The sequence below is a fragment of the Pseudophryne corroboree genome, chromosome 3 (genome assembly GCF_028390025.1).
Source record: "Pseudophryne corroboree isolate aPseCor3 chromosome 3, aPseCor3.hap2, whole genome shotgun sequence".
NCBI classification, from domain to species: domain Eukaryota; kingdom Metazoa; phylum Chordata; class Amphibia; order Anura; family Myobatrachidae; genus Pseudophryne; species Pseudophryne corroboree.
In genome coordinates this window covers 739,862,862-739,875,818 of record NC_086446.1, presented here as the reverse complement: position 1 = coordinate 739,875,818, position 12,957 = coordinate 739,862,862, and the positions used below count along the sequence as shown (strand labels likewise).

At 48.6% G+C, this 12,957-nt stretch overlaps 1 protein-coding gene across 5 annotated transcripts in view; it reads left to right on the top strand.

Annotated features, from left to right (window-relative positions):
• CUTC (cutC copper transporter) overlaps positions 1 to 12,957 on the top strand; it is a 60,287-nt gene that overhangs the window by 31,970 nt on the left and 15,360 nt on the right. For all 5 annotated transcript variants that reach the window (XM_063962260.1, XM_063962263.1, XM_063962265.1 and 2 more), the window contains exons 4-6: positions 9,403 to 9,612; positions 10,518 to 10,553; positions 11,161 to 11,294. In XM_063962260.1, coding sequence (XP_063818330.1) covers positions 9,403 to 9,612; positions 10,518 to 10,553; positions 11,161 to 11,294 — 380 coding nt within the window. The remainder of the gene's footprint in view (positions 1 to 9,402; positions 9,613 to 10,517; positions 10,554 to 11,160; positions 11,295 to 12,957) is intronic.

The following is a 12,957-nucleotide window of genomic DNA, read 5'->3' as shown; positions in this document are numbered from 1 at the left end:
CTACAAGGGTTATTGTTGAGCCATCCTTTGAGAGGCTCTGTTGTGTTCATACTGTTAACTGGGTATATTATCACGAGTTATACGGTGTGATTGGTGTGGCTGGTATGAGTCTTACCCGGGCTTCAAAATCCTTCCTTATTGTGTCCGCTCTTCCGGGCACAGTATCCTTACTGAAGTCTGGAGGAGGGTCATAGTGGGAGGAGCCAGTGCACACCAGGTAGTCCTAAATCTTTCTTAGCTGTGCCCAGTCTCCTGCGGAGCCGCTATTCCCCATGGTCCTTACGGAGTCCCCAGCATCCACTACGGACTACGAGAAATAGATTTACCGGTGAGTAAAATCTTATTTCTCCTTCATCCACTAGGGGCCACTGGAGCGTAGTTACAATGGGAAATAGTAGGCAGTAAATGGGAGCTGGCACTTTAAAATTTTCACACTGTGGCTAGCTCCTCCCCTACTATCTCCCCTCCAAGCCAGTCTTAGTTAGTGCCCGATGTGAGCTGGTTCACTTGGGTTTAGCTGAAGAAATTTTTTTTTTTTTTCTTTATTATTTTATTTTTCTTTCTTACACTTACAGACTGGCAGCTCTGCCACTGCCAGTCTGCACCGTGGGAGCTGCCGGCGGGGTCCCATCGCAGCTGCGTGCGGCTCGGGATGGGCCCCGGCTGAGGGAGACACTGAGCTCTCCTGAGTTGGCGGACACCGCTGCGTGCGGCGCGTGTCGCGGCCACTCCATCCAGCAGAAGATTCCGGCAGCATGGCAGCGGTGAGTATAAAGGGCCGGACACCGCTGCGTGCGGCGTGTGTCGGGGCCGCTACACCAGGAGACACCGCTGCGTGCGGCGCGTGTCGGGGCCGCTCTGTCGAGCAGTGTAACACCGCTAAGTGCGGAGTGTATCGGGAAGGACAGCGGTGAGTACAATCTCTCCCCTCTACCCCCTCCTTCCATGATTTATTATGTTACACTGTCTGTTTTCATATTTGTATATGTGGCCCCCTATACCGGAGCGTATAAAGGGCGCATTTGGGGTTTTAGATGGGAGCTTCAGCCCGCTCTGTAAGCGGGCTCAGCGATCTCCACTCCCCGGCCGCAGTATACAAGCAGGTTATGCAGAGCTTATTTTTACACATAAAAAAGTTTGAATTGGGCGCCAATAGTGGAGGGGGCGGAGCTAACTCCCGCTCCGTTCGGCGCTAAGCACTCTCTGCTCCCCGGCCGCAGCATACAGGCGGCCGGGGAGATACAGTCGCTTCCCGCTTCATGTGCAGCGGGTTTCATTTTTGAAATTGGCGCCGGAGCGGGGGGGGGGCGGAGCTAACTCCCGCGCTGTAGGCTCACTCCGTCCCCCGGCCGCGGCAGCTGCAGCAGCGTGTACAAGTCCCCGGCCGCTACAGCAGTGCGTACTCCGGCCTCTCCAGCACTTCCGCTCCACGGCCGCTCCAGTACCTCCGCTCCAGTACCTCCGCTCCCCGGTCGCTCCAGCACATTTAAAAGGTGAGGCTGACATTCCCGCTTGCTCAGCGGGCTCCCGGCGGCGGCTCCCAGCGCTCATGGTCACAGAGGGGGATTTTAGCTTTCTGTGCAGGGAGATAAGATATTGTGTATATCTCACTTTGGCAGCCATTCCTTCCTGCATGAGAGTCCTCTGCCCGGCATTCCATACAAAAGGCTGTAGATCAGGGAGCCTGCTATATAACAGGAGCTGGGGATCAGCTCATTAAGGATTTAAATCTAGTGTGCAATAACAGTTTTTCACACAGTATTTATCTACCCTGTTGGGTGTTTGTTTGTGTATATAGATATTTGTATGTGTGCGGGTGTATGTATATATGTGTATATATATATATATATATATATATATATATATATATATATATATATATATATATATATATAGATATATATATATATAGATATTTAGATATATATGCATACAATGCCAGATATAGGGGGTAAAACAAACCACTTCCGCAATGTTTTATAACGACAAAATGCCCCGCCTTGCCACATAACACTTTCCCCCATCTCCTCTCGCAGGCTGGCCACCATTTTCAAAAGCCAGCGGAACCTCCGAAAACATCTGGTGCACCTTAATTAGCGATACGCTACATACAGGGCGGGGTGTTGCCTACCCTTTGTTATTCCTTGGTGGCACTGGGTACTAATGCTATTGGCAATTTGGGGACTGTGTATATATATATATATATATATATATATATATAAAACAGTGTGACTCAGCACACTAATCCCCTAAACACCCAATCACAGAGGCCTGGGTTCAAGTACCACAACAGATACTTTTAGCGTTGCGGCTCAGTACGCTAGTAGCGGGTATCTCAACAGGGGGACAGGGGTTTTGAATCCCAACAGAGCACAGATAGCTCAGTCAGTAGAACAGCGCAGCGCTACGGGTTCACTAGAAGGTTTATATGGAATTGTGTAGGTCTCTACACATTATAGTGCAGACCTTACATAGTGCTGTGTTTATTTAACCCACCTTTTCTCCTTTCGTTTGTCTCACCTGGGATAGTCAAAGAATTCCCTCTTAGGTGTGAAGTATGCGGTGGAGCCATCTGCTTAGCCCTCCACGCACCTGCAGGACACTCCTGTTGGAACAGCTCAGATTACGCAGGTAATGTCACTGTTAACCAGAGACCTTGTACGTCATTTCACCTCTCCAGGTTTCTAAAAGAACCTTGCTAGCCTCACAGATTACCAGTGGAAAGGCCCCTCGGGGAGGAGGCGAGAGATGCCCAGGATACAGTGGATGTCTGTTTTCGGTGCAATCTCAACCAGTGTCTCAGAATATCCAGGTGCATTATACAGCAGTTTGTCTGATACTGCAGGTAAAGAAGGCGGACACGTCAGATACATCAGGGTTCGGCGCAGATGACGAAATGGTCCAGTTTCGGATGAGCTGGACAGGCTCCGGTAGGCGGCTTGCAGACACCCGCATACACAATTTCAGGTATAAAACAATGTTTGTTTTCCTATCTTTTCCCCGCAGAAGGAGGAAAATGGTATCAGAACCTCTCCAAGGTTTACCCTCGATGTATCACCGGTCCAACAAGCTGCCGTTTTCCTGAGGCAACATTGCTCAGGTATCCACACATATACGGCAGCAGGGTTCTACCTTGTCCGGAGCAGGTAGGTTGTGGACCAATTGTCCTCTAGGTTACAGAGGAAACTGATATTTTGGTACAGGTCAGAATCACGATTCTGCTTTATCTTCTTTGGAGGTCTCCACGTCTGCAGACTCGGAACCTGCATTTTCGCTTGGGCTGTCTTAACCAGACGACCTCTGGGGCTGCAACAGTGACAGGTGAACATGAAATCCTACGGGGCAGATGGTTCAGGGGAAGGAACTATCTGCAGGATTTCTTGAACCATTGGAGGTAAGTCCACTTTTCTTTCTCCTACTGCTGCCCCAGCTTCAGGACAGACCTTTACCGGTTTTTCATCTAGATCTTTCCGTGCCTTTCAAGCTTTCGACTCCACACACGAAAGCTATGTCGCCAGGGTGACAGGCTGAAGCAGCGGTTCAACATCCTCGGTCCAGTCCGAGTTTAGGTCATCCTATACACTCACTACAGGTCAAACCTTCCTACCAGCTGGAGGGTCCCAGGGTAGGCACATGTCGGTGGTCCTACGGGGAGTACTGAGAAGGATTGGGCGGTTACAGACTAGATTTTGCTGTACAACCTTTTCAGGAATCAAGAGAGTCATACTGCAGGTGGCACTCCATATGTTTTTAACCGAAAAGGATGTTGATCCCTGTTTCTCAGATATCCTTTGAATCGGAACAGTACTCAGGCCTTTGTTTTCTGTTCACGTTCCGAAGCCAGTTGACTAGGCCAGGCCTATTCTGGCCTTACAATCCTTTCAGTCTGTGATTGCTAGTTTTGAACAAGAAAGGGGGTTTTACGTGTCCCTTGTCTTCAGGGATGCCTGTTTACTGATTTCCGTTGGACGGGCTTTTCTTAGAGTCGCATTACAGGATTCTCATTTTCGCTGTCAGTCCTTTCCTTTCGGTCTCTCTTCCGCTCCCACAGGGTTCAGGAAGATCACACAATAACTCTTTTTCAAGGACAGTAGGTGACGTTGGTTCCCTAATGGGACAATCTACTGCTACTATCCCACTCTGTACATTAGGTGGCTTCGGAATATCCGGAGGTTCCAGGAGCTTCTGGTTCGACACAGATCCTATCTATGCTCCTCGTAGACGTTTCTCAACACGGTTCGTCAGAGGATTTTTCCTTCCTCGGCACCAGGTACTCTATTCCTTCAATCAAGTTGCGACGCAATGAGTGGTCGCCTACATTTCTCTCTGAGCGGAGGACAACAATCTTCTTTCCAGGTCAGACTCCCGGGTGAGGGAACATTCCCTGGAGTTTTGTCAGCCGGTCCGCTGTGGGCGGAGATTTCGGATCGACCTCAGGGCGTTCTGACTGACTCTTTAACCCTTTACTACTCTCGGACGTGAGCTCTGGCGGCAGTAGCTGAGGAGGCTCTCAGGGCTCCGGGGAGTTTTCTGGTTACTCTATCCTGCCTCCTTTTCTATTTCTACCTCATGTTCGGTAACACATGAGGGAATTGTGTGCTAGTCCTCTCGGTGGCGCTGGTTGGGCCACGCATGACTTGAAGATACAGATACACCTGTTGTCAGTAGAGGAGCCTGGGCTCCTACCTCGACTGGACTGTCTACTTCAACAGGGTCCTTTTTCTTTGTTCAATCTTACACTTGTTTCGTTTAAACGGGTGACTGTTCACGAGACCTCAGAAGGGACGAGTTCCCTAGTTCGGTTAGGCCTACTGGGCACCGATTTCAGAAGTCTGTTACCTCTTCTCGCTTTTGCCACTTTTGGAAAACTTTATGGGACATAATAAGGATAAAAGGGGTTTTTCCCCTTCTTTCAGTTACCATTCATCTGTGGTTTCTCTGGGAGATTTGACTCCGCTGCGCTTCAGACCACAATGACCGGAATTTTAGCTCTCTGCCTTTTTCGGTTTTCTTCCAAAAGAGATTAGTCTAGCGACCGTAGGTTCGGCCTCTTTTTCAGGGAGTACTCTATTGGCAACTCCCCCGGCTGAGCTTCGGCCTCAGCAGTCGTTTCTTCCAGAGGGGATATCCATTTTTCAGATAAATCTGACACTAGTGTTTTTTTCGGTCCTCTTTGAAGGCTTGTCAGGGCTCGCCGACTCTCTCTACAGAGGTCTTCGGCTATTCGACAAAGTGTTTTTCTTCTTTGTCTCTGTATGATGCTCCCGTGCTAAATAGCCGGGGTCCCAGCGTACGCTGGGCCGTTGGATACATCTGACCATCAGACAGTCTTCTTGCCAGTTGCTAGGGAGCCTCCGTTTTCCTTTTCAGCGCACTTTACGCGCGTTGTAAGACCTTCGTGGGCGGCTGCCCGTGAGGTCTCCATGAATACTTTGTCGGGCGGCTACTTGGTCAGACCGACATTCGTTTTGTCAAATTCTACAAGTTTGACACTTTTGCGGCCTCTGCATCACAGTTTGGCCGAGCAGTTTTTACAGGACTCTCAGCGCTCTCCCACCCGTTTTTGGGAGCTCTGGGACGTCCCCATTGTAACTACGCTCCAGTGGCCCCTAGTGGATGAAGGAGAAATCAGGATTTTGGTACTTACCGATAAATCCCTTTCTCCGATTCCACAGGGGCCACTGGACGCCCGCCCAGCGCTGTTTCTCCTTGTTTTTTGCTTAAAGGTTTGCAGATCACCATATGACTGCTTGTTGAGTTCAGGCTAGCCTGGTTTTTGTCAGGTTCTGTTCCAGGTTTAGTTTGGATTATCCTGGTTTACAGGGCGTCATTAACCTCCTCTACCTTAAGGTTTGTTTATTCCATCTCTCATCGGGCACAGTTTTACGTAGACTGGCTTGGAGGGGAGATAGTAGGGGAGGAGCTAGCCACAGTGTGAAAATTTTAAAGTGCCAGCTCCCATTTACTGCCTACTATTTCCCATTGTAACTACGCTCCAGTGGCCCCTGTGGAATCGGAGAAAGGGATTTATCGGTAAGTACCAAAATCCTGATTTTTTTCCTCCTGCAGCTCCCTGGGATTTGAATTTAGTTCTTAAATTCCTCCAGGATCCTCCGTTTGAACCGCTTAAGAGAGCAGATCTTAAATGGTTAACGGCTAAAGTGCTTTTTTTTACTGGCAATGGCGTCAGCCAGAAGAGTGTCAGATTTAGGAGCGTTATCGTGTAAGTCTCCTTTCCTAAGTATTTTTCCAGACAGAGCAGTTCTCAGAACGAGATCTGGTTATCTTTCAAAGGTGGTTTCAAAGTTGCACCTTAATGAAGAGATTGTAGCCCCAGCTTTTCAGGTATCGGGACTTTCTGCGGGAGAAGCGTCGCTGGACGACCATTAAGAATCTACGAAGATCGTACTAGTGCCATCAGGAAAACAGATTCTCTCTTCATCCTCTACGGATTTCATAGAAGAGGATGGCCTGCTAGTAAACAGACGCTGGCGAGATGGCTCCGAATGGTAATATCAGAAGCTTATTCTCATGCAGATCTCCCTACTCCGGCTAATGTCTCTACTCACTCTACACGCAAGGTAGGTCCTTCATGGGCAGCACATGGTCTTCCATTAACACTTGGTGCTTCAGCAGAATAGATTTGTAAGGCAGCCACATGGTCTTCCATAAATACATTCATTGGACATTATGCCTTGGATACTTTTGCCTCTCATGACGCAGACTTCGGGCGAAAGTTCCTCCTGTGTAATCGGGAGCGTCCCCACCACTAAAACTGGCTTTGGGAATCCCAATGTTATCCTGTGGATAATCCTGTGGACCCAGCCAGAGAAATAGACGTTATGGTAAGAATTTACCGTTGATAACGTGATTTCTCTTATGTCCACAGGTATCCACAGGGGTCCCACCCTGACGCACCTGATTTGAGGATCTAGACAATCACTAAACCTCTTCCCTCTTGTATGGAAGGGTGTCTATGTGTGTTCTTATCGCCTAAATAGGTTTCTACCTGATGCTCCTGCCTAATCGCTGTGGAAAGAACTGATTTGACTGAGTCAGTGGGCGGGATTATATGGTGAAGCCCCGATGCATCCTGGGAGGCCAGAAAGCTTGTGACCGTGTTGGTGCCATTTCCGCTGTTGCTCCGGCATATCCCAATGTTATCTTGTGAATACCTGTGGACATAAGAGAAATCACGTTATCAACAGTAAGTTCTTACCATAACGTCTATTTCTTCCTATAGTAATTTGCAATCAATATCGGGACTAACAATGTTGCATAATATTTTCGGTACATGTTAGTGAATACCGTTGCTGTATGTTCTCCTTCTCTACTTTCTTCCTATCACTCCTGTACTTCTTGACACGCCCCACCCACCCAGGGCCATAGAAAGCAGCGCAGGCCCTTGTACTGCATGGGGGTGTGGCCTAAATATGGGGCCCACCCCCCTAAAAAATTCATCTAGAAAAATAATTGCATGGCTGCAGGGGGTCACCGTTCAAATCAGCAGGGGGGGGGGGGGGGGGGGATGACACGTGCACTAGAGAGCAAAGACTCTGCTTTCACTGTGCAGTGCCAGCTTCCCGAAGTTGTCACTGGGAAGATGACACTGTGGGGGAGAAGGGACTTGCCTCCCAGATCTAGGTAAGTATAGTTAAGGTTGGGGGCGATGGGCACTGTTCCCCATGATCAGGCCCCTCCAGCAAGCCTGGGCCTATGTAATTAGTCCCCCCTTCCCCTCTCGGCACCAGTGCCCCAACCCTTCTGTACTTGTTTATATACTTTAGTTATACGGGCACCACTTATTAAATGTGACTCATATTTCCCTATTTCACAGTAAATAAGGATGCAAAATACTAAGCAAGGCTCTTGCATCAAGACTCTTTATACTGCCACGGTGGCTTCTTTCCTGAATAACATCTGCTATTTCTTCAGACACCCACATGTCTTTATCACGTAATAACTTTGGCATGCGGGTTATGCTATTTCTTGATACATTTAAGGCATTTGGTTTTATAAAGTGGCCCCACCTGTCTGTACCGGAGCCCATTACAGGTTTGGATTAGGACCTAGGCCCTCATTCCGAGTCGCTCGCTCGCTAGCTACTTTTTGCAGCCGTGCAAACGTATAGTCGCCGCCCATGGGGGAGTGTATTTTCGCTTAGCAAGTGTGCGATTGCATGTGCAGCCGAGCGGGACGAAAACTTTTTTTGCAGTTTCTGAGTAGGTCTGAACTTACTCAGCCCTTGCGAACACTTCAGCCTGTCCGGTCCCGGAATTGACGTCAGACGCCCGCCCTGCAAACGCCTGGACACGCCTGTGTTTTCCCTACCACTCCCAGAAAACGGTCAGTTGACACCCATAAACGTCCTCTTTCTGTCAATCTCCTTGCGATCGGTTGTGCGCATGGATTCGTCGCTAGAAGCAATGCACAGCAACGATGCTGTTTGTACCCGTACGATGCGTGTGCGCATTGTGGTGCATACGCAGTAGTAACCTGATCGCTGAGCTGCGAAAATTGGCAGCCTGGTATCAACTCGGAATGACCCCCCTAATTTCACCAGGTTGGTCAGCTTTTCTACAGTGCAAACTTCAGATGAACTTGACAGATAGAGGGCGTTGTGCCCACTACAGTGTGCCTTAACCGTATTGGTGCAGTCATCCGTGTTTATTCTGATTTGTAGTCAGTGACCAATATTCTGAGGCCCATTCTGCCAGTGCAGGGCAGTGTAAAACATGACGCCCATTGGTTACGTAACCCGGGTTCTGTTTGTTGCGATTATTACACTATGGGGGTCATTCCGAGTTGATCGCTAGCTAAAAATGTTCGCTGCGCAGCGTTGATGCAAAAAAACAGCACTTCTGCGCATGCAGCGCAGTGCGCACGCGCGATGTACTTTCACAACGGCCGATGTTTTTTTACACAAGGTCTAGCGAAGCTTTTCAGTCGCACTGCTGGTCGCAGAGTGATTGACATGAAGTGGGCGTTTCTGGGTGTCAACTCACCGTTTTCAGGGAGTGTTCGGGGAAAAACGCAGGCGTGCCAGAAAAAACGCAGGAGTGGCTGGCCGAACGCAGGGCGTATTTGTGACGTCAAATCAGGAAATGAACAGTCTGAAGTGATCGCAAGCTAGGAGTAGGTCTGTAGCTACTCTGAAACTGCACAATTTTTTTTTGTGGCCGCTCTGCGATCCTTTCGTTCGCACTTCTGTTAAGCTAAAATACACTCCCAGAGGGCGGCGGCTTAGCGTTTGTATGGCTACTAAAAACTGCCAGCGAGCGAACAACTCGGAATGACCCCCCTTTAATATGGAAAAGTACTATCAGTGACATTACCAGCTCTTTCTCTGACCCCTAATACTAGTTATTATAACACAGCAAAAACCACTTGTTTATTTTCTAGGTCTTTTGCAGATAGTTAAGCAGTATGTCCAAATTCCAGTCTTTGTGATGATTCGGCCGCGAGGGGGAGACTTTCTGTACTCCGACCGGGAGGTGGAAGTCATGAAGGCTGACATCCGTCTAGCTAAGATACACGGTGCTGATGGACTGGTGTTCGGAGTCCTGACAGAAGATGGGAGAATCGATACAGAACTGTGCATGGATCTGCTTGGTAAAGAAAGATAAAGAACCGTGCGCTACGTTTCAAAATCCATTTATTTGCTGTAGATGTAGCTAACAAGTTTTATATGGGCAGGCAGTACTAACCTGTGCCAGCTGACCGCTATACATCCTCATGCCATTCACACCCACCATGTGCCCATTCCTCCGCACACCAGGAACGCGCAGAACTGGATGAGGCACGTTGTGATGAAAGTTGTTTTATCGTGCACATACATTTTAACCATAGTCCACTTCAGAATGAGCAATGTGATTTTTGTATATATGTTTATATATTGCTGTATTCTGCCGGTTTGAAATCCTTATCGCTTTATTGTATACGTTCTATGGGGTCATTCCGAGTATTTAGCACAGCCACGATCATCTTCCCGCTCAAGTACAAAAGCATCGCACAGCGGCAATGCTTTTGTACTTGAAGAGTAACTCCCGGCTAGCGCAGCTCCTGCGGCTGGCCGGGAGTTACTCGTCGCTGCCCCGGGTCGCAGCGTCTGCATGTGATGTCACGCAGCCGCTGCGGCCCGCACCCTACACGGTCCGGCCACGCCTGCATTGGCCGGACCGTGCCCCAAAAACGGCTGCTAGACGCCGCCGTGCCGCCCCCTCCCGCCCAGCGAACGCCTCTGCCTGTCACTCAGGCAGAGGCGATCGCTATGTAACAACGGCCTTCGGCCGTCTGACATGCGTCGACGTACTGCGGCGCTGGCGCATGCGCAGTTCCGACCCGATTGCAGCGCTGCGAACAACTGCAGCGTGCGATCGGGTCGGAATGACCCCCAAAATACCTTTTGTAGGAATTATATCTGACAATATAAACGCGCTGGGGGGGACACTTCCTTTTCCTGGGATTTATGTAGTATGTATATGTGCACACTGACCTTCCTGTGTTTGCCTCCTTAGCGGTCTCCCGTCCACTTCCGGTTACTTTCCACCGAGGTAAGCATGGCCCTAGACGTATATTAATAGTGCGTCTATATAATAATCTGGTAAAGCTTGTCCTGACATGGACATGCGCAGTGGGAGAGGGATAGCATGACCCCCCTGCCGCTACGGAGATGGGACAGGCCAAGAGAGGGGGAACCTCGCAGAGCCAGGTCCGGTACGATGTAAGTAATGTTTTTGCGTCCCCGATCGTAATCTGTGCAATCTTTTACCCCCTCTGAGAAATGTAGATAAGTCAATAGAATTTTATTGTTGCAGGAAATAATGATCATCTGGTTACAGCAACCATTGGACACTTACCAGAGACTCCCTGCCTTCCCCCACATACTGTACCTATGTCTTGTCCCCTTCTTTTGTGGGAGCAGTTATCTCAGAGAAATGAGGGTGTTTGTGCAGCCAGTTTACTTGGGTTCCATGGGTATTTGTAAAGCCTTGGGTGTGTCCAGTACTGAAACACCGGATGCCAGGACGAGTTCCCCACTGTCAGTTTCTTGGGATGACATAGAAACATGATTGATCATTGTTATAAGGTGTGATCTGTGCTACAGCAATACGATAACAGCCAGCTGGTAACATAGGACTATGTACGGTTACATTGCAGCGTTTGACATGGTCTATGACCCTCTCCTTGCTATGGAGACCCTGATTTCGCTGGGCATTGAGCGAGTTCTGACCAGTGGCTGTGACAGCTCTGCGCTGGAAGGTCTACCTCTAATAAAGAGACTTGTGGAACAGGTAAGATTGTTGTATGGATTTCATATCTTAAAGAGCGTTTAACAACACGTCTTTTTATATCACTTTAACAGAAGATCAAATCACTATTCTGTGCTGTTGGGTGATTACGTTCTATTGACTAATAACTGTGTCTAGCTTTCAGCTGCCCTCATTCCCCTCCACACATAATAACATGCAGCCCTGTCCTCACTAACACATCACTCATATCCTGATATACTCTGTGCTGCTGGGGACCCTGCTTCAGCTGTATAGGTCACAGTCTGTGATTTCCTGCTGCCCTCATTCCCCTCCCCATATGATAACATTCACCCTGTCCTAACTAACACATCACTCATATCCTGATATACTCTGTGCTGCTGGGGACCCTGCTCATTCCACTATATAGCTCTGTCTGTGTGGCTTCCTACTGCCTCAATTCCCCTCCTCACATCACGTCACTACCCCTATCACAAGCATCCCTGTCATCCACTAATACATCCAGTGCCAGATTAAGGTCCACATGGGCCTTGAGCTGAAATTTAGGAAAGGCCTGTTGTGTGCCTTGGCAGGATGTGTGACGGGCGCTGCGGCGGTGTGACTAGTGATGTGGGGGTGTGACCAACGTGGTGTGGGTGTGGTCTACATAAGAGGGTGTGGCTATCTCCATGACGGACATAGCTAGTGCCTACCTTCAACCACTTAATAGTGCAGCTATGGGGGCACTCCGATCAAATTCAATAGTATGTTCGTGTGATCAGAAGTTAAAACATAACCTTTATTTGGTTTTGGTTAAAAATTATAGTTCAAGCACCTTTTATGCAGTAATATATAAAAGAAAAGAAAACAAACAAGAAAGACCCTAATTACACTTATCAAGTGTTCATCTGGATATTTCCTTAACATCCACCATAAATCAGTGTATAGAAAAAACCTGTCACAGTCTGATTCCTATTCACCTGTGACTCAATATATTAATGGCTCCATGTTGCCATAATATACATTTTTAAATACGGTGACCCACAATACATTCATATTTTAACACTTATACCCCTTTCACACCGCACAAATAACCCGGTATCAACCCGGGAATAAAGCAGTGTTATACCCGGGTTGAATACCGGGTCAGTGGCTGCGTAAACGGGCTCCCGGGTCGATGCGACCCGGGACCCGTCTACTAGATAGGGAGAGGCGGCGCGGAGATGAGCTCATCTCCCAGCGCCGCCGGCTCCACCCCCCGCTGCTATGGCAACCCGCCCCGCATATTGCCGGGTCGGGAAAGCCTGCAGTAGCTGCCAATGCCGGATCCCACCCGGGAAGGACCCGTCTCCAATTGGCGGTGTGAAATGGGTATTAGTCTCAAATCAATAATTATTCACTTGGGAGTGTGAGGTTTCAGCGTCCTTCCGTCCTTATAATAGAAATAAGTATACAGTAACCCAGTAACCATATCTTCATTATATGCTAATGGCATACTTTTGTAGCTATTCAAACTTCCATACTGTAGCTAGACAAAACAACCGTATACATTTACACCAGCAGTTTAGATGCAGTCATATGTTCCAACAAACTCTGCATGGGTAGATCAATAAAATAAACATTTCTTTTTATACGGACGACGTTCAGGTATGGGTCGTTGGGTCAACTCAACTTAAGTCGACCACTGAAGGTCGACATGGTCATTAAG